Source organism: Oncorhynchus keta, chromosome 27, assembly GCF_023373465.1.
Source record: "Oncorhynchus keta strain PuntledgeMale-10-30-2019 chromosome 27, Oket_V2, whole genome shotgun sequence".
In the NCBI taxonomy this organism is placed as follows: Eukaryota; Metazoa; Chordata; class Actinopteri; order Salmoniformes; family Salmonidae; genus Oncorhynchus; species Oncorhynchus keta.
This window is the reverse complement of record NC_068447.1, coordinates 30685158-30706829: the sequence shown is the minus strand read 5'-3', so window position 1 is coordinate 30706829 and position 21672 is coordinate 30685158. Positions and strand designations below refer to the sequence as shown.

Below are 21672 nucleotides of genomic sequence, written 5' to 3'. Positions count from 1 at the left end.
GGACAATAACCACCTGAGCCACTTCCTGTTCACCATGCTATCATCCAGAAGGCGAGGTCAGTACAGGTGCATCAACGCTGGGACCGAGAGACTGAAAAACAACTTCTATCTCAAGGCCATCAGTCTGTTTAACAGCCATCACTAACATAGAGAGGCAGACTCAAATCTCTGGCCACTTTAATAAATGGACTTAATGAAGGTATCACTTGTCACCTGAAATATGGAGCAGGTTGAGAGCTTCAAGTTCCTTGGTGTCCACATCACCAACAAACTATCATGGTCCAAACACACTAAGACAGTTGTGAAGAGGGCACGACAAAGCCCCCTAAGGAGACTGAAAAGATTTGGCATGGGTCCTTAGATCCTCAGATGGTTCTACAGCTGCACCATCAAGAAGATCCTGACTGGTTGCATCACTGCCTTGTATGGCAACTGCTTGGCATTCGACTGCAAGGCACTACAGAGGGTAGATCCAAGACCTCTATATCAGGCAGTGTCAGAGGAAGGCTGCCCTGAAAATTGTCAAAGACTCGAGCCACCCTAGTCATAAACTGTTCTCTCTGCTACCGCACGGCAAGCAGTACCGGAGCGCCAAGTCGAGGTCCAAAAGGCTTCTTAACAGCTTCTACTCCCAAGCCATAAGACTCCTGAACAGCTAATCAAAGGGCTACCCAGACCCCTCTTTTACGCTGCTGCTACTCTCTGTTTATAATCTCTGCATAGTCACTTTAACTCTAACTACATGTACATATTACCTCAAATAACCGGTACCCTCACACATTGACTCTGTACCGGTACCCCCTGTATATAGCCTTGCTTGTTATTTTACTGCTGCTGTTTAATTATTTGTTACTTTTATTTTCTATTTTAAATTTTTTACTTAAAACATATTTCATTTTTTTCTTAACACTGTAAGGTCTACACCGGTTGTATTTAGCACATGTGACAAATAACGTTTTATTTGATTTGAGTTTGAGTTTTGTTTAACTTTGCAAACATTGGATATAGTTTGACATTCACTACATGACCCAAAGTATGTGGACACCTGCTCATCGAACATCTCATTCCAAAATCATTTGCATTATGGAGTTGGTCCCCCCTGTGCTGCTTTAACAGTCTCCAGTCTTCTTGAAGGCTTTCTACTAGATGTTGGAACATTGCTGTGGGGACTTACTTCCATCCAGCCAAAATAACATTAGTGAGTTGGGGCACTGATGTTGGGCGATTAGGCCTGGGCCTGGCTCGCAGTCGACGTTCTATGATTCAACACGCCAGAGAATGCGTTTCCACTGCTTCAGCGTCCAATGGAGGCGAGCTTTACACCACTCCTGCCGACGCTTGGCATTGTGATCTTAGGCTTGTATGCGGCTGCTCGGCCATGGAAACCCATTTCATGAAGCTCCTGACGAACAGTTACTGTGCTGACGTTGCTTCCAGAGGCATTTTGGAACTCGGTAGTGAGTGTTGCAACCGAGGACAGACAATTTTCACAAGCTACGCACTTCAGTACTCGGTGGTCCCGTTCTGTGAGCTTGTGTGGCCTACCACTTCGCGGTTGAGCTGTTGCTCCTAGACGTTTCCACTTCACAGCACTTACAGTTGACCGGGGCAGCTCTAGCAGCTCTAGAAATTTGACAAACTGGCTTGTTGGAAGGTGGCATCCTATGACGGTGCCACGTTGAAAGTCACTGAGCCTGCAGTAATGGGTGTGGCTGAAATGGACGAAACCACTAATTTGAAGGGGTGTCCATAGACTTTTTAAAGTGGAAAATCTGTGTCTCAGCATCACTCTGTTATTGTGGAATTGCCCACACCAATCCAACAGTGCCCACACCAATCCAACTGTACAAACAACAACTACAACACAACACACCGCACAACTGTGTTGAAGCTGTGGCTTGATGTTATGACTGCAGCCCTTTGTCTTTCAACTGTGAAACACATAATTATCATGCCTCTGTACTTATTAAGCACTGCACATGTAAACAGGAGGATTATTTCAACAATGGTCAACAGCGTCTCTTGTTTCTCAATGGCTCTGCCATCAATTGCTTCATCTGCATGTTTCTCCAAAGGGAAAGCAGACAGGCTTCGGAAGAACTCAAATTTGCTCTGTGACACCGTCAAAGTGAAAAGGCCACTGAGGAAGTTGCATGGCTCTCTGCGTGCAAACTGACAGGAAGGAAGAGTGAGTGCACTGTGACGCTGCTCACAGCTTTTTGCTTCTTGACTCAACTCATCTCAGAAGCTTTGCCACCTTTTTCTTGATATTTCAGGGATAGTGATATTGTGTTTTAGAAGAAATTGAGAACTGAGAAGTTAAGCGACATAGCCCTCCCTTCCCTCTGCACTGTGCCGGTCCTCTTTTCACCCCCCCCCCTCTCTCTACATATCCTCCGTCTGGTCTTAGCTGTGGGGATGAATGCAGACGGAGACAGATGGTACAGTATAGTTAGTGTACTAGGAACGGAGGGTGAAGGAAAGAGTTCTGTGTCTCGCTGGACTGGACTAGGCTGAGAGAGGAGAGTGCTACCTGGTCATGGGATGCTGTAGTGTGACTCAGAGAGGAGCGCATTCCGGGATTGACGATGTGGGCCCTGACGAGATCGAGCTCCTGGAGATTGACAACTCAGGGTGAGTCTTATTTTGTTAACAGAAGAACATGAACCCTATCAATCCCTCATGGGAGTGGTCTGTTTGAGTTTGATAGACTGCCATTCGGCTTTTTACATCCTCACAATCCCATTTGAATTTGATTCGGAAACATAAGCGGCAGGTAGCCTAGCGGTAAAGAGAGGTTAAGAGTGTTGGGCCAGTAACCGAAAGGTCGCTGGTTTGAATCCCTGAGATGACTAAGTGAACAATCTGTCCATGTGCCCTTGAGCAAGCCACTTAACCCAGTTGCTCCTGTAAGTGTCTCTGGATAAGAACATCTGCTAAATGATGTAAATGTAATGACTGTGGAGAGTTTAAATATGTTGATGACACATGACAGCATCTAAGACTATCAAGCATGGTCACAACCGAATAGATACGCTTCACAATATCAACTTCTCTGAATCTAGATAAAACAAGCAGTAAAATACTGAGCCTCTTGGCTTTGTAAGAAAGTTTGAAGCAATACTATTAAATACTACCTATTGTTGGGTTTTGGTAATAAGAACGAGGTGTGTTTGGTTGACAAGGTATTGAGAGGAAGTGGTATCGCTTTTCCTTGGGGTGAGTGGGGAAAATAGAGCACACATTGACAAGTGTGCTAGCAGTTTCAACCACTTCAGAACTTCAGTTCCTTGAGGAAGAAACAATGACATTTGAGGGCATATTTTATTGAACAATGAAACATAATGCATCTGTGTCATTTTCATTTACACACAAAAGCACATACAGAGTCAGAACGCTAGTTTGGAGACATAAACGTTAGACATAAACGTACTGATCCTCAATGAAGCGGCACTGATGTGATTAGGACATGAGCGGCCGGTGATATTGTCTCCCTAATTAGCAGACAATGCTACCGCTCGTCTCTCCCTCCTGTCCAGTCTGGTCTAACACTGGCCAGGCCTCTAAATCCCATCATGTGGGGAGTGGGGGAAACGAGAAGCTAATCACAATAGCAGCTCACAGACTTCACGTGCCCAAACTGTGAGAAGACAAGGGATCAGCCACAAGCAACACATACTGTGCACACGCGCGAGGATGCTTGTCCGCGCACACACATTGACGCACTTATGAATGTATGTATGTATGTATGTATGTATGTATGTATGTATGTATGTATGTATGTATGTATGTATGTATGTATGTATGTATGTATGTACGTACGTACGCACGCACGTACGTACGTACGCACGCACGCACGCACGCACGCACGCACGCACACACACACACACACACACACACACACACAAGCATGAATAGGTTCACACACACTGCATTCAAACAGTGCATACACACACACAAAGGGACACATGCACACACAGAGACAGACACTCAAGCACAAACACAGAGGTGACAGAACTGTTGACACACATAGGGAATGGTTTAAGGGTATGTAGCTACTGTATTACTACCAGATAAATGGGTGAATGTGGGCAACAGGTCTTTATGTGAGGGGGTCAGATGGTGGGTGTCTGCTCCACACTTTAATCTGCTTATGTCTGGACACTGTTGGGTGAAGGGGGCTCAGGCAACATGGCTGGCTTGTAAATGAGGTGGGCAAATTGGTCTACAGTTCTATGAGATGTTACAGTAGTGTGGGATAAATGGGAGATATAAACATCTTTGTGAGAAGGTTTTGTGGTTAATGTTACTGCTGATATACAGTGCCATCGGAAAGTATTCAGACCCCTTGACCTTTTCCACATTTTGTTACATTACAGCCTTATTCTAAAATGGACTTTAAAAAAATCCTAAGCAATCTACACACAATACCCCATAATGACTAAGCGAAAACAGTAAAAAAAAAAAAATTGGATCAAATGTATAAATAAAAAAATAAAATCAGAAATACCTTATTTACCATAAGTATTCAGACCCTTTACTATGAGACTAGAAATTGAGCTCAGGTGCATCCTGTTTCCATTGATCATCCTTGATATGTTTCTACAACTTGATTTGAGTCCACCTGTGGTAAATTCAATTGATTGGACATGATTTGGAAAGGCACACAACTGTATATATAAAGTTCCACAGTTGATAGTTCATGTCAGAGCAAAATCCAAGTCATTAGGTCGAAGGAATTGTCCGTAGAGCTCTGAGACTGGATTGTGTTGTGTCGAGGCACAGATGTGGGCAGGGCACCAAAAAATATCAGCAACATTGAAGGTCCCCATTTTTAAATGGAAGAATTTTTGAAACAACCAAGATTCTTCCTACAGCTGTCCGCCCAGCCAAACTGAGCAATCGGGGGGAGAAGCACCTTGGTCAGGGAGGTGATCAAGAACCTGATGGTCACTCTGACAGAGCTCCAGAGTTCTTCTGTGGAGATGGGAAAAACCTCCAGAAGGACAACCATCTCTGCAGCACTCCACCAATCAGGCCTTTATGTTAGAGTGGCCAGACAGAATCCACATGACAGCCTGATTGGAGTTTGCCGAAAGGCACTTTAAGACTCTCAGACCATGAGAAACAACATTCTCTGGTCTGATGAAACCAAGATTGAACTCTTTGGCCTGAATGTCAAGCGTCACGCCTGGAGAAAACCTGGCACCATCCCTACGGGGAAGCATGGTGGGGCAGCATCATGCTGTGAGGATGTTTTTCAGTGGCAGGGACTGGGAGACTAGTCAGGATCGAGGCACAGAAGAACAGAGCAAAGTACAGAGAGATCCACGGGTGTGCCAAGCTTGTAGCGTCATACGCAAGAGGACTCGATGCTGTAATCGCTGCCAAAGGTGCTTCAACAAAGTACTGAGTAAAGGGTCTGAATACTTATGTAAATGTAATATTTATGGGGTTTTTTTGCAAACATTTCTAATAAAACCTGTTTTTGCTTTGTTATTATGGGGTATTGTGTGTAGATTGATGAGGGGAAAATACGACTTAATCAATTTTCGAATAAGGCTGCATCGTAACAAAATGTGGAAAAAGTCAAGGGGTCTGAATACTTTCCGAAGGCATGGATATGATTAATGTTTCAGGATATGGAGTCTAGGAGAGAGCAGGCTTCAGCTCTCCGTGAGGAATGGAAAAGATGGTCCACCCTCTCGCTACCCTTCAGTGAGACACCTCAACCAGGAGGTCAGTGGAGGATGAAAGTGTGTGTCTGTGTGTGTGTGTGAGAGAGAGAGAGAGAGGCCCTCTGTATGAATATGACACTAAGATACAGAAATTGAAAAGGTTCTGCCATGCACTTATCACACAGGAAACAACAGTGGGTCACACCCTTCGAGTGCACATATTGGCACCTGCAAGTGTGAATGCATGGTGTCAATGGTGCATCAACATACTATTTTATGTCAAAGTTGTTATATCACATTAATGATGAAGGGATACTCATGTATACTAATGTAAACTCCTCACATCTAATTTCAAATGAAGTATTCTATTCTATTCCCCTAGGTTGTGCTATGGGGCAGGAGCAGAGAGGAGCTACACCACAGAATCTACAACCAGCCCATCCGTGACTGGGAGGGCCAACCTACACACATGTATGGAGAGATAGTGCACTCCTCCCTGGTGTCTCTCCACAACAGCTACACACAGGTAACATCTCACTACACCATGCTCAGATAGACTGTAGAGATCAATCATCACTCACTGTCTATGTCCTGACTCTAGTACTGCTATATTGATGTTCTGTTCATGTGTTTGTTTATATTCCTATAGGAGACACGTGAACACTATCTGGTGCTGTTCTCCTTCCACTTGTTGATCCTATCTCTGGACCACTCTCACCATGATTTTATCTATGAGGTTGGTTCCTTTACAAATGGGGAAATACTGTAACGACACTGTGCAGATGCATGTTGAACATTTAACTTGAATGTAAAATGCGTTCACCTAAGGCCAGCTAGTCAATGTGTTGCTTCTTCTATTTCAGGGCATGCTGCCTCTCTCTGGACTGTCTTTCCAAGCCACTTCACTAGCCTCCAACTCGCAAACCATGTTCCAGATCAGTGGTGAGTTCTATTATGATTGTGCAGAGAGTTCATTAAAGCATAAATAGACAAGGGTATATGATTTATTGTGGTTTATCATGGCTGTGCTACGGTCATAGGTATGATTCAAAACCAACAGTAAATGGTTTAATTATTGTATTGTAACACGGCTACCATCTCCCTCCCCATTCTAGGTCCAATGGTGGACTCCAAAGTATTCACCTGTTCCAGTGCAGCAGAGATGAACAAATGGATACACCACATGGAGGAGAGGAAATACAAATCCATGAGCCAACTGCTAAGCCCCTCCCACTGTGCACTGTCTTACCTGGTAATTCAATCAGCATAAGAACCACACCCGTATACAGTAAATGACAGATCCTAAACAGATGTCATTGCAAAATGTTAAACTGTCTGAACAATTGTGAGGTTCACTTTGGTTGATCACAACTTGAACATCTAATAGCACATATGAATAGCACATATTACATACAGTTGAAGTTGGAAGTTTACATACACTTAGGTTGGAGTCATTAAAAATCATTTTTCAACCACTCCACAAATTTCTTGTTAAAACAAACTATAGTTTTGGCAAGTCGGTTAGGTCATCTACTTTGTGCATGACACAAGTCATTTTTCCAACAATTGTTTACAGACAGATTATTTCACTTATAATTGTATATATTGTATCACATATTATATTATATCACACTGTATCACAATTCCAGTGGGTCAGAAGTTTCCATACACTAAGTTGACTGTGTCTTTAAACAGCTTGGAAAATTCCAGAAAATTATGTCATGGCTTTAGAAGTTTCTGATAGGCTAATTGACATCATTTGAGTCAATTGGAGGTGTACCTGTGGATGTATTTCAAGGCCTAACTTCAAACGTAGCTTGACATCATGGGAAAATCCAAATAAATCAGCCAAGACCTCCACATTCTGGTTCATCCTTGGGAGCAATTTCCAAACGCCTGAAGATACCCCTCATCTGTACACAAGTATAAATACCATGGGACCACGCAGCTGTCATACCGCTCAGGAAGGAGACGCATTCTGTCAAATTCTTATTTTCAATGACGGCCTAGGTTAACTGCCTTGTTCAGGGGCAGAACGACAGATTTTTACCATGTCAGCTCGGGGATTCGATCTTGAAACCTTTCGGTTACGATAAAGTGGTGATCCTGACAGGGAATTTTTACTAGGATTAAATGTCAGGAATTGTGGAAAAACTCAGTTTAAATGTATTTGGCTAAGGTGTATGTAATCTTCCGACTTCAACTATATATTACACTAATGAGCTAAATGCATCATCATAAAAGGACATTTGCTGCAAATAATTATGGTGAAACTCTCCAAATATGAAGCTACGTTTCTGTTGTCACTTACTGTAGGTACCCTGCGATGAGATCTGGAAGAAAGAGGAACTGAAAACGTATTTACTGCAAGCCCCAATTCAGCAGTGGGAAGGGGCCCCCATCCAGCACATGGGCCAGCCTGTATACATATCCATGGTCCACATCATCAACACACAGAGACAGGTACACAACCCGCACTGTAACTTGTGTACTCACCAGTACTCGAAAGTCCATTTTAAGGGGTCTTGATAGCTTGATAGCTGTCATGTTAGACATGCTAAACGATTCAAATAGGCATGCATGTTGTACTGGAATGAAAAAGGCAAAACTATGTGGATGGAAATGGTGGCAAAATTACCCCAAAAATCTGAAATCCCTCTTATCTCCAACAAAAAGATCAACATCTGCTAAAGATCTCAATAGCTAGGTAGGTGAATCTAGCTATCCACAATGTCCAGAGATAGAACAAAAATCACAATTCCATCAAAAATAGCACCACTGCTGCCACCAGTGTAACTTTAGGGGCCGCATACAGTTGGATGGATGACCTCCTTTAAGCAACAAAGAGTGGACAGAGACAGATTACTATTTAGGCAGACCCAATTGAATACCATTAGCCAAAACTCAGAAACTGTCTGTCACTTCCTGTTTCAATAAAGCTATTACAATACAATTAATGCATTGGTCAATCAAATAACAGATCATTAAATCCCATGTAAATAATTAATGACATGTTTCCAGAATTAGGTAAACACACAGGTATGTTGTAAAACAGATTCAACACATGGTATACATGCCATGCAAAGGAATCAAATACTCAGACGATACTTCATCACTAGTATCGGCTACATAAAAAAATATAAATAATGCTAATGCTAATAAATATGCTAATCAACCAATAATGAGCATAGGCCTAATAATAATACTTGATTATGCTAATATTAGAATGCTAATGATAATTATAATAGTGGACTTCAGATCAAATTAACAGTGTGATAATGTTAAAACATTCTTGCAGGGACTCCATCAGCAACTTCTAGTACTCTTCCCTCAAGATGTCCTCCTGCTCTCTGTGGATAACAAGAGCCTCAGTGTCATATATGAGGTACAGTCAAATTATGTTCTCTAGGAAACAATTTCACTGGAACTCCTACAATAGGAACCTGGTGACCTTACCATGTTTGCCACTTGTCGCTATAGAGTAGATGTTGGTGTGATATACTATGATGTACAGTTTAGAAGATGTTGTAAAATATAGAGGTGATCCAATACTAACCTTTCTCAATTCAAGATAAATGGCACTTCAACCTGTATTTCATAACACTTTAGGGTAGATTGCCTCGGAAAAGCATCACAGCCGTGGAGAGGTCAGCATTACCTGGGAGGCTGGAGTTCGAGTTAGCAGGTTAAATACAAAACAGACATAATGTCATTCTGCTCTAACGTGTTTATATAATGAGGGAAATTGACTGTAAATTGACCCTCCAAACTGCAAAGAGATATGTTTCAATTCCACTGTCTCAGGTGTTGCTGTATGTATTGGTGAAGAACACTGTACTTCTATTGTATATTGTGTGGCTCAGGTGAACTGATTGAGCCGCTGCAGGTATCTTGCACCTGTCCTGAAGAATATCAGAACTGGATCTTCCAGCTACAACAGGTAAAGTACCATTACAGTCCCGTTAAAATGGGAAAGATGGAACAAAACAAACGGATCGGGAAAACTGTGTGGCTTGCCTTTTGCCTGTTTCCATTGATTCCAATTGAGCCATACATGTACATCTATTATGTGAAGATGCAGGATGTTAAAAATAAGTTATTTTGTCTTTAATGTTTTTTACAGAAAAAAAGAAAATTACAGACAAGTCCCAAAAAGTAGTTGCAGAATGACTCAGTAGTGTTTATTTATTTTCTCAATAGCCGGAAAAAAAACTCCAAGCTACCTCAAACCACCCGGCTCCACCTCTCATGCCAAAAAAACAAAGGAGCAGAAAGGAGTCCCAGGAACCAATGATAATTGCACATTAATGAGACTAACTGACCAATGGCCTCACAATATAGAAGACTCATGCCTCTTTTCATTAATAGACACTATTTGTGGATATCATGTATACAGTTCCTTTAGAAAGTATTCATACCCCTTGACTTATTCCACATTTTGTTGTGTTATAGCCTGAATTCAACATTTATTAAACTTATATTTTTTTCTCACCAATCTACATAAAATAGCTCATAATTAGTGAAAATGTTTTTAGAAATGTTTGCAAATGTACTGGAAAGGAAATACAGAAATATCTAATTTGCATAAGCATTCACATAAGCATAAGCATTCACACCCCTGAGTCAATACATGTTGGAATCACCTTTGGCAGCTATTACAGCTGCGAGTCTCTCTGGGTAAGTCTCTAAGCGTTTCGACACATTGATTGTATTATTTTATTTTATTTTAATTTAAGCTCTGTCAAAGTGGTTGTTGATCATTGCTAGACAGCAATTTTCAAGTATTGCCATAGATTTTCAAGCCAATTAGTCAAAACTGTAACTAGGCCACTAAGGAACATTCAATGTCATCTTGGTAAGCAACTCCAGTGTATATTTGGCCTTATCTTTTAGGTTATTGTCCTGCTGAAAGGTGAATTTGTCTCCCAGTGTTTGTTGGAACGCAGACTGAACCAGGTTTTCCTCTAGGATTTTGCCTGTGCTTAGCTCTATTCCATTTATTTTTTATCCTAAACAACTCCCTAGTCCTTGCCGATGACAAGCACACTCAATAACATGATGCAGCCACCACCATGCTTGAAAATATGAAGAGTGGTACTTAGTGATGTGTTGAATTTGGCCCAAATATAACACTTTGGATTCAGGACATAAAATGTATTTCTTTGCCAAATGTTTCGCAGTTTTACTTTAGTGCCTTGTTGCAAAAATATTTTTATTCTGTACAGGCTTCTTTCTTTTCACTCGGTCATTTAGGTTATTATTGTGGAGTAACTACAATGTTGTTGATCCTTTCTCAGTTTTCTCCCATCACAGCCATTAAACTCTAACTGTTTTAAAGTCACCATTGGCCTCATGCTGAAATCCCTGTGTGGTTTCCTTCCTCTCTGGCAACTGACTTCTACACCTGCATTACTTGCTGTTTGGGGTTTTAGGCTGGGTTTCTGTCCAGCACTTTGACATCAGCTTATGTAAGAAGGGCTTTATAAATACATTTGATTGATTGACTTAGGAAGGATGCCTGTATCTTTGTATTGATATATCATCCAAAGTGTAATTAACCCTTCTCCTACAATTTACATGGCCCTGTGGAAATCAAATTAACAATAAAAAATGTATTTCAAAATCCGTCTGTTTAAGCTAGGGCTTTGTCTCAATCCACTGTATCTGCCAATATAGCCCTTCTGCATATGCGGTAAAAGGTGGCAGAGCTTGAGCGGTGTTTGTCAGACCATAAGACATCCGGAAAATCTGTCTTCTCGAGAAAATGTCTAAAGCGTCCGAAAGGTTAGGCCAAAAACTATTATGAAAGATGAGACTCTCACGCTGATGTTCTCTGTATGGCTCTAAGATCCGCACAAGCTTCACAGGACTCGTCTGAAGTCGGTAAAGCCTCTTCTGCCAACTTCTGTCTGCAGCGTCCCAACAGTTTGGTCTCCACACTAATATGACCCCTCTGTAGGACGCCCACAAGCCTCACAGGACTCCTCTGAAGGTCCCCGGTACCAATTGTTTCCTGAGCTTTCTTATATCTCTCAGATATAGGGCAGACACTTAAAGAACAAACTTCCTTTTTATATATTTGTTTTACTATCATTTCCATGTAATGAATCTGTTATTCAATGCGTTTCTATGGGCTAATAACAGTAACAACAAATTCAATGTGTCATCTAATAATTTTTGTATATATTTTTTTATACCTTTAAGGGGTCTTAAAATTCTAAATCAAATACTGTAATGATCCTTGGTATGACCATCTTAAAACAATTCCATAAATTAGCTTAGTAGAACCCCCCTTACCCCAGCTTAGACAGGGTTTAGAGTCTCTTAACTCTCTAAAGGGTTAATAACTTCACCATGCTGAAAAGGATATTCAATGTCTGCTTTTTTTACCCATCTATTAATAGGTGGACTTCTTTGCGAGGCATTGAAAAATCTCCCTTGTCTTTGTGTTTGAATCTGTGTTTTAAATTCACTGCTCGTCTGAGGGACCTTACAGATAATTGTATGTGTGGGGTACAGAGATGAGGTAGTCATTTAAAAATCATATTAAACACTATTATTGCACACAAAGTGAGTCCATACAACTTATTTGACCTGTTAAGCAAATGTTCACTCCTGAACTTATTTAGGCTTGTCATAACAAAGTCATTGAATCCTTATTGACTCAAGACATTTCAGCTCTTCATTTTTTATTAATTTTCAACATTTTATAAAACAGAATTCCACTTTGTCATTATGGGGTATTGTGTGTAGGCCAGTGACACAAAATCTCCATTTAATCCATTTTAAATTCAGACTGTAACAACCAAATGTGGAAAAAGTCAAGGGTGTGAATACTTTCTGAAGGCACTGTATATGTATATATTATTCAGTCTGGTCCAATGAAATGAAGAGATTCTGGTGAACATTCTTCTGCTGTAGACTACTGTCTGTTGTACTCTGCTTCACTAGTGACTGTAATAGCAATGAATAGGCTAAATAGGGAGTTTATTTTTAGTGAACTGATTGTACAATATTTTTCATAGAATCTCTGTGAACCAAAATAAAAAATCTAGTGCTGTTCATGACCTTTTCCATATTTTCTGTTATGATTGTTCTTGAAATGTACGGACTCAATAAAAAGTAACTAGATACCTTTCCCAAATTGTGTTCTTATTATGTACAATACTTATATGTGCAGTACAAGTAACTCAAACTTTATGTCATGGTCACAAGCATTCAGGCTTCACCTACATATTATTATATGAAACTATTTCAGCAGTGGTCTTATAAAACACTGAAAAGTATGTGCATTTATTTCAGGGGTAAAACATTTGAAAGTATTATGTTCAGAACCAGAAATCTCAAGTAGCGCATGTATAAGTTCTAAGATTTGTTCAAATGGTATGGCATATTTTTGGCAGACCCTGGCCCTCATAAATTACAGTCATAATAGTAAATGAGCCATTACTCATTTAAACAAGTGCATCTACACTATGTAAATGTACATCATTATCTCCATAGAGAATAACCAGCTTTAGGAGCATAAACAAATACACAACACCAAACATTTAAATTAGCACTAACAAATTTTTTTAAAACTATATTTAAAAAATATTTTATGTGTCACTGGAATGGTGAACATCTGCATGTAGATGGTAGTAGTGGTTGGTCAATAATATAATGTGCTACTGTCTTAATTTTTGTCTACGCGTAAACAACTCTTATTGTCAATAGGGTGTAACTAGCAGTGAAAGTCAAAAGACAGGGAAGATGCACAAACACTGTAGTTCTTAATGTTTTGTTGAATGTGATGTCTGAAATTATGTTTATTCCTATTACAGTGCTTGGGGGCAAAGGCAAATGCTTGGTTTCTGATACAGTATTCCCATAGTTGTGTTACAGTAGTTGTACTGTATATGCAGTCATAGCAAGCATGAGTGAAAGAAAATTACTGCTATGCAGCTGGATAACCATATCTCTTAAGAATATTGCTTATGCTCGAGCTATGCCAAAAATGATGTCCTTATGAGCACCTGCAGACTAAATAAAACTCCCACATCCAGATAATCTAAAACTGCTCAGCTATTGTATAACTGGTGTTGCATAAAAGCTGGGTCTAATGGATACGAGTTGAGAGTTGCTGCCCTGTTTGATTGGACATTCCAAGTGTAAATGAAAACCTGCAGGATGGAAAGGACACTTAAAAGAGCTCCTCTTCCAGTTTCTGTGTGACACACTTAACGCGGATGTTTTCTCTGAGGTTGCGGAGACGCGCACTGCGACTTGTGATCTCCTCCACGTTGGTTTTGGGGAACCAGCCCCGCTCCCCGTCTGACAGCCGAATGCCCTCCACCCAGCCTGTGGATACACAATACACAACATCCTCAGCAAACAAAAACACACCTAGTGACATTATCACTTGTGGTGGTCTACTTGTGGTGGTTTAAGACTCAGACTTTGGGTTTTACACATGATAGAAAACTGTTATGAACTACTTTTAGGGTAAGGGAGAAAATGTAAAGGGTTTTTATTTTATTTTACTGAAGTTGCTGTTTAATATGTATACTTATTTAAAAATAAAAAAACAACTATTTAACCTTTATTTAACCAGGTAAGCTAGTTGAGAACAAGTTCTCATTTGCAACTGCGACCTGGCCAAGATAAAGCATAGCAGTTCGACACATTCAACAACACAGGGCAGGCAGGTGCGGGCAATGATCGGTTGAATAGCATGCATTTAGTTTTATTTGCGTTTAAGAGCAGTTGGAGGCCCTGGAAGGAGAGTTGTATGGCATTGAAGCTCGTCTGGAGGTTAATTAACACAGTGTCCAAAGAAGGGCCAGAAGTATACAGAATGGTGTCGTCTGCGTAGAGGTGGATCAGAGAATCACCAGCAGCAAGAGCGACATCATTGATGTATACAGAGAAGAGAGTCGGCCCAAGAATTGAACCCTGTGGCACCCCCATAGAGACTGCCAGAGGTCCGGACAACAGGCCCTCCGATTTGACACACTGAGCTCTATCAGAGAAGTAGTTGGTGAACCAGGCGAGGCAATCATTTGAGAAACCAAGGCTGTTGAGTCTGCCAATAAGAATGTGGTGATTGACAGAGTCGAAAGCCTTGGCCAGGTCGATGAATACAGCTGCACAGTAATGTCTCTTATCGATGGTGGTTATGATATCGTTAAGGACCTTGAGCGTGGTTGAGGTGCACCCAGGACCAGCTTGGAAACCAGATTGCATAGCGGAGAAGGTACGATGTGATTCAAAATGGTCAGTAATCTGTTTGTTAACTTGGCTTTCGAAGACCTTAGAGATGCAGGGTAGGATAGATAAAGGTCTGTAGTAGTTTAGGTCTAGAGTGTCTCCCTCTTTGAAGAGGGGGATGACCGCGGCAGCTTTCCAATCTTTGGGAATCTCAGACGATACGAAAGAGAGGTTGAACAGGCTAGTAATAGGGGTTGCAACAATTTTGGCAGGTAATTTTAGAAAGAGAGGGTCCAGATTGTCTAGCCCGTCTGATTTGTAGGGGCCCAGATTTTGCAGCTCTTTTAGAACATCAGCTATCTGGATATGAGTGAAGGAGAAATGGTAGGGGCTTGGGCGGGTTGCTGTGGAGGGTGCCGGGCAGTTGACCGGGGTAGGGGTAGCCAGGTGGAAAGCATGGCCAGCCGTAGAGAAATGCTTATTGAAATTCTCAATTATAGCGGATTTGTCAGTTGTAACAGTGTTTCCTAGCCTCAGAGCAGTGGGTAGCTGGGAGGAGATGCTCTTATTCTCCATGGACTTTACAGTGTCCCAGAACTTTTTTGAATTTGTACTGCAGGATGCCAATTTCTGTTTAAAAAAGCCTTAGCTTTCCTAACTGCCTGTGTATATTGGTTCCTAACTTCGCTGAAAAGTTGCATATTACCGGGGCTATTCGATGCTAATGCAGAACGCCACAGGATGTTTTTGTGCTGGTCAAGGGCAGACAGGTCTGGAGTGAACCAAGGGCTATATCTATTCCTGGTTCTACATTTTTTGCATGCCTATTTAAGATGGTGAGGAAGGCACTTTTAACCTGTTGATCCTACCCCCTACTTTTTCGAACATTCTGTTAAAAATCGCGCAACATTTCAGCGCCCTGCTACTCATGCCAGGAATATAGTATATGCATATGATTAGTATGTGTGGATAGAAAACACTCAGACGTTTCTAAAACTGGTTAAATCACGGCTGTGACTATAACAGAACGTGCGTTTCATCGAAAAGCACAGGAAAATCTGATCACTGAAAACTGGAAAATATATCAATGCGCCACTTGAATGTATTGTTGAATGGAAACCACATTACCTGGAGCCGAGGTTGCAATACCTACAGCTTCCACACGATGTCAACAGTCTTGTCATTTGCCTAGGCTTTGTTTCTTGGTCAAACGAGCAAGAGACAGCCCATTTCTTCCGGTCTCTGACCGGATATTGTGGTTGAGATTTATCCGGACATTATTTCAAGACGTAGAGCTATAGAATATACATCGCCCCGTGATCAATTTGATCGATTATTAACGTTTACTAATACCTAAAGTTGCATTACAAAAGTATTTCAAGTGTTTTGTGAAAGTTTATCGTCAACTTTTTTAATTTTAAAAAATGACGTTGCGTTATAAAACGCTGTTTTTTTCCTTGATCACACTGTCTTCATAGATCGATATCTAGGCTATATATGGACCGATTTAATCGGAAAAAAGACCCAATAGTGATGTTTATGGGACATCTAGGAGTGCCAACAAAGAAGATCGTCAAAGGTAATGAATGTTTTATATTTTATTTCTGCATTTTGTGTAGTGCCGACTATGCTAATTATTTTGTTTACGTCCCCTGCGGGTCTTTAGGGGTGTTGCATGCTATCAGATAATAGCTTCTCATGCTTTCGCCGAAAAGCATTTTAAAAATCTGACTTGTTGGCTGGATTCACAACGAGTGTAGCTTTAATTCAGTACCCTACATGTGTGTTTTAATGAACGTTTGAGTTTTAACGAGTGCTATTAGCATTTAGCGTAGCGCATTTGCATTTCCAGATGTCTAGATGGGACGCCTGCGTGTCGGGTGGAGGTAAGAGGTTAAAGAATAACCAGGCATCCTCTACTGTCGGGATGAGGTCAATGTCATTCCAGGATACAACTGCCAGGTCGATTAGAATTGCCTGTTCACAGAAGTGTTTTAGGGAGCGTTTGACAGTTACTGATGTAGACAATGAGGTAGTGATCGCTGAGATCTTGGTTGAAAACAGCAGAGGTGTATTTGGAGGGTGAGTTAGTTAGGATGACATCTATGAGGGTGCCCGTGTTTATGGATTTGGGGTTGTACCTGGTAGGTTCATTGATAAGTTGTGTGAGATTGAGGGCATCAAGCTTAGATTGTAGGATGGCCGGGGTGTTAAGCATGTTCCAGTTTAGGTCACCTAGCAGCACGACCTCAGAAGATAGATGGGGGGCAATCAAATCACATATGGTGTCGATGGCACAGCTGGGGGCAGAGGGTGGTCTTGTAGCAAGCGGCAACGGTGAGAGACTTGTTTCTGGAAAGGTTCATTTTTAGAAGTAGAAGCTCAAATTGTTTGGGTACCCACCTGGATAGTAAGACAGAACTCTACAGGTTATCTTTGCAGTAAATTGCAACACCGCCCCCTTTGGCAGTTCTATCTTGTCAAAAAATGTTATAGTTAGGAATGGACATTTCATGGTTTTTGGTGGTCTTCCTAAGCCAGGATTCAGACACGGCTAGGACATCCGGATTGGTGGAATGTGCTAGGGCAGTGAATAAAACAAACTTAGGGAGGAGGCTTCTAATGTTAACATGCATGAAACCAAGGCTTTTACGGTTGCAGAAGTCAACAAATGAGAGAGCCTGGGGGATGGGAGTGGAGGTAGACACTGCAGGGCCTGGATTAACCTCTACATCACCAGAGGAACAGAGGAGGAGTAGGATAAGGGTACGGCTAAAGGCTAACAGAACTGGACGCCTAGTACGTTCAGAACAGAGAGTAAAAGGAGCAGATTTCTGGGCACCGTAGAATATATTCAAGGCATAATGTACAGACAAAGGTATAGTACGATGTGAATACAGTGGGGGTAAACCTGTGCATATAGTGATAATGAAAGAGATATTGTCTCTAGAAATAGCATTTAAACCAGGTGATGTCACTGCGTGTGTGGGGGGTGGAACTAAATTGTTAGCCGAGGCGTGTTGAGCAGTGCTAGAGGCTCTACAGTGAAATAAAACAATAGTTACAAACCAGAACAGCAATCGACACGGCATGCGTAGCCAGGTGATCATAGAAGTCCAGTGCGTGGCTTCAGGCAGCTAGCGGCACAGGCTTAGCAGGCTAACAGAAAGGCCTTAGAGGAGGAAAGTTTGTTGTGGCCCCCTTGTGCAGTTACATCAGCGGACGGATCAGCAGGACTCCGTGTGGTAAACCAGGCCAATTGGCAAAATATGTATAGTGGGCTTAGAAATATGTCCGAAGGGCCTCTTAAGCCAGCAGTCCAATGTGCTTTAGATAGCTAGCAGGCCGCAGATTTGCAGCTGTGCGTTCAGGGGTCGTTAGCTGCTATGATTCCAGGTGGGGGAAAAAAATATCATAATATAAATGTTTAAAAAATAATAATAAAAAAAAGAAACAATTAAACGTTCAAATAAAAAAAAAATAGGTTCAGAGCTTGCGATAGGAATCCGGAGATATGGAGAAGAACAAGTCCCACTAGCTCTGGTTTGAGTTGCGCTGTACAGACTGGCGAGAGTTGTCCGGGATAAAGGTAGCTGATGACCGCTAGCAAAGGATAGCTGACTGCTAGCTAGTGGCTTCGGAATGTATTTGATGAGCCTCGTAAGCCAACAGTCCGTTGTGCTCTAGACAGATAGCATTCAGGGGACGTTAGCTGCGAAGGTCGGAAGGTGAGAAGGTTCAGAGCTTGCGATAGGAATCCGGAGATTTGGAGAGAAAAATAGGTCTGGTATGCTCTGGTTGAATCGCTTTGTTCAAACTGGCTAGAGGTTAGCTGATGACTGTTAGCTGGCTAGTTAGCTGGCTAGTTTATGTTGGAGAGATTCCAGTAATAGAGGCAGAGAAAAATACTTTAGAGAAAAAGCAGGTCCACACCACATTGGGTGAGGCGGGTTGCAGGAGAGTATTTTGAAGTAAGGGTTTAGAAAAATATTAAAAGATATGCGAAGAAAAATATATAAAAATATGGGACACGACAAGACGAAGGACAAATATGTCTGACTGCTACGCCATCTTGGGTTGAACCTGCCCATCTTGGATTGAACCTGTTTATGATGATAGAGTTTAATGTGAGCTTGCCAAAGGGAGTTTCTCACCGTCACTTGTAATGGTCTTGGCTTGAAGAATATCAGCTTTCTCCAATGTAAGCTCATCATGCTCTTGGGCCTGATAACTCTTGATGCATTGAACTTGGGAAAGATCTGAGAGGAGAAACAACCAAAGGTGTATAAAATGACTGAAAAGGCTGTACTTCCGTTAAAATCGATTTTTAAAAATATTTTAAAACGTAATGCAATATTTTCCAAGTTACAGTAAGTGAAACAACAGAAGCTCAGGGACATGACTGAAGTTGTTTTATAAGTAATTGAAATACTTAATCAGCACTGCAAGATGTGACTGCTTATCCAGACTATTGATAAAGCAGCTACTTACCATCATTCTCAGTGGCCTGCTCAATATCTTCCAATGGATCAGAGGGGAACATGGCTGTGATCCATCTTTGTTTCCCACTCCTGGGAAGAAACAAAACCCACGTAGAGGCTGTCAGTTCCTACTTTTATCACTACCATTACATATCATGATAGTGGTATGTATAGCAGCTCACTCAGTGTGGGCCTTGAGTAGGATCTGGTGTTTGAGTTGCCGGCCCTCACACAGCTGCAGGTGGAAGATGAAACCTGAGATGCCCTGAAGCTTCTGACTGAGGTCCTTCACCTTCAGCTGCCCGATCTTAGCGTGAACAAACACCATGAACTTCCACGTGCTGCAGATAGACCAGAGACAGGAATTTGTCAATGTATGCCATGCATCACTCAATCAACCAACATTTATGACATACAGTAACACCATACATAGTGTTGCATAGTGTGGCAGAGCATAGCATAGCTCAGCATACTGTAGCATGGCATTACGCCATACATATAAAACACTTTTCTTTCTATTCTCCCTCTACATTGTACATCTTTAGTACTCACTCCTTCCTCTTGGACAGCAGAAGACAGTCATTGAACAGATGCAGGTACACAGGCCTTGTGGGCAACTTGAACTTTGACCCAGAAATACTCATGGTCTGTGTGTCCACTTCGAGCAGTTCTCCATGCTTGACCAGCCAGCGAGACTGGGAGATCAGAGGGAATATCTAAAAGGGGAGATGTATGTGATTAATGAGCATGAATGAACAGTTATTTAATTATTACTGGGGTTAGAGGCATGTGGTTTCTTTACTTGCAATCTACAATGGGCAAACATTATATGGTTAATCCATACTATGGCAATAATAAGAAATAGGATTTGTTGTTGTCCAAAACCATTGATTCTCAGCAGTGGATAGGGGAAAGGGGAATATACTGTACATGAGTATACAGTAGGTGTACTGAGAATGAATGAGGTTGTTCCCAACGAGAGATGTTGTCATCTACCTTGCCCTCAAAGTGGATCTTCTTATTGAGGTGAATGAGCTCTTCCATCCTCTTCATTGACTGCACACTGGAGTTACATTCCTTTATAATCTGTTGTGATAAGAACGGTTATTTCAATGTTTTAGGCAATATAGTCTATTAGTAAAAAGTTTAATAATTTCTCTATTATTTATTTTGTATAACGACTAAAAATTAACCAAACTTCAACTTTTGGTATATGTTTTATTTTATGCTACCTTTTTCAGCTCATTGAAGGCCTTGGTGGCTGTGTCCTCATCCCTAGAGCCTGGTGTTGTCCTCTTTAGGATATTCTATAAAATAGAAGGAAGATAGAACATTTTGGATCTCAACTTTCACCTCAGGACACTGCCTAACCTGCTGCTGCATATTTGCTTATTCACTGGTCAGTAACTTGATGTAAGGTAGAGTAATTGTTTTGTCCCTACAGCCAGTCATAAATAGTTGAATTTTATGGTGAACAAGGGTGCTCTATCATACCTCCACCAGCATCTTGAGCCGTGTGATCCTCTGGAAGGGGAGGATGAGGAAGGAGGCGAGGGGAAGACGCTGGCAGATGGGGTCTTCTTCCAAACGAGCCAGGATACCTGGGAAGCGAGCATTCTCCTGTCTACAGAGACAAAAATCGCTTCAAATCTAGCAATATGGTCAGAAAAAACCTTCACTGATATGGATTGGAGATATATGTGTATATGTGACTCACCACCTGGATTCGGTCTTATGTAGCAAAATTTGAAATGGTGTTTTTTATTTTTATACATTGGATAAAAGTAGAGAGTCAGAGATACAAAATGAGATAACGTACACTGCATTTGAGGAAGAAATGGAAGTGTTTGTTGTCTTTTAAAGTTGATCAATTGTAAACTCACATTTGAGAAAATGGCCTTTAAATTTTTTGTGAAGAGCTCTTCTTTGTCTACACCCATTCAGCATCGTTCACACCCTCTTAAGCTTTAGCCCCACCCATCTCGTTTCGCTATCTGAGCGAATGATTGGACAACATGAAAACAGCCTTACCAACTCTGCTGGCAACAATTTTATTACATTATTTTGCAGATGTTTACTGACACTGGCCATATTCAATGGGTGTTGTACACACATCACGTAATGTTAGCTAACGAGCCAGCCAGCTAATATTAGCTAATTAAACGACAATAAACAGTGCCAACAATGCCACAGTGCTGGGAGCTAACCAACCAGGTTCAATGTTATCTAGCTAACATTTGGCTCTAATTAAAAAAGCAAATGGCTCTGGAATATGAATAATAACGTCAGCTAGGGAGCCAGCCAACTAACGTTAGCTAGCTAGC

At 41.4% G+C, this 21672-nt stretch overlaps 2 protein-coding genes across 3 annotated transcripts in view; one reads left to right on the top strand and one right to left on the bottom strand.

The window, feature by feature from the left end:
• Positions 1-2013: 2013 nt before the first annotated feature.
• LOC118359792 (probable pleckstrin homology domain-containing family N member 1) lies at positions 2014-12811 on the top strand. Of its 2 annotated transcripts, none has more exons than XM_035738533.2 (11): positions 2014-2634; positions 5640-5739; positions 6061-6204; positions 6328-6414; positions 6542-6620; positions 6794-6930; positions 7995-8141; positions 8977-9063; positions 9288-9363; positions 9542-9618; positions 9802-9990. In XM_035738533.2, exons 1-11 carry the CDS (start codon positions 2540-2542, stop codon positions 9835-9837), a joined length of 1065 nt encoding a protein of 354 aa, XP_035594426.1. In that variant the 5' UTR covers positions 2014-2539; the 3' UTR covers positions 9838-9990. The 2 variants fall into 2 exon arrangements, with proteins under 2 accessions (XP_035594426.1, XP_035594425.1); XM_035738532.2 differs by having other exon boundaries at positions 2020-2634; positions 9879-12811.
• arhgef19 (Rho guanine nucleotide exchange factor (GEF) 19) overlaps positions 9835-21672 on the bottom strand; it is a 35436-nt gene continuing 23598 nt past the window's right edge. The window contains exons 9-16 of the mRNA XM_052482152.1: positions 20843-20972; positions 20581-20655; positions 20345-20434; positions 19901-20064; positions 19531-19689; positions 19359-19438; positions 19022-19126; positions 9835-14018 (exon numbers count right to left, since the gene is read on the bottom strand). Of these exons, the coding sequence (XP_052338112.1) occupies positions 13861-14018; positions 19022-19126; positions 19359-19438; positions 19531-19689; positions 19901-20064; positions 20345-20434; positions 20581-20655; positions 20843-20972 (961 nt within the window). The 3' untranslated portion in view covers positions 9835-13860. The remainder of the gene's footprint in view (positions 14019-19021; positions 19127-19358; positions 19439-19530; positions 19690-19900; positions 20065-20344; positions 20435-20580; positions 20656-20842; positions 20973-21672) is intronic.

What these genes read in the sequence shown, in the direction of transcription:
- LOC118359792 (XM_035738532.2), top strand. Translation starts at nt 2,540, where the DNA reads ATGGGATGCTGTAGTGTGACTCAGAGAGGAGCGCATTCCGGGATTGAC. An exon ending in TCCACAACAGCTACACACAG is followed by an intron (nt 6,205 to 6,327) that starts GTAACATCTCAC and finishes ATATTCCTATAG; the next exon opens with GAGACACGTGAACACTATCT. An exon ending in GGATCTTCCAGCTACAACAG is followed by an intron (nt 9,619 to 9,878) that starts GTAAAGTACCAT and finishes TTTTCTCAATAG; the next exon opens with CCGGAAAAAAAACTCCAAGC.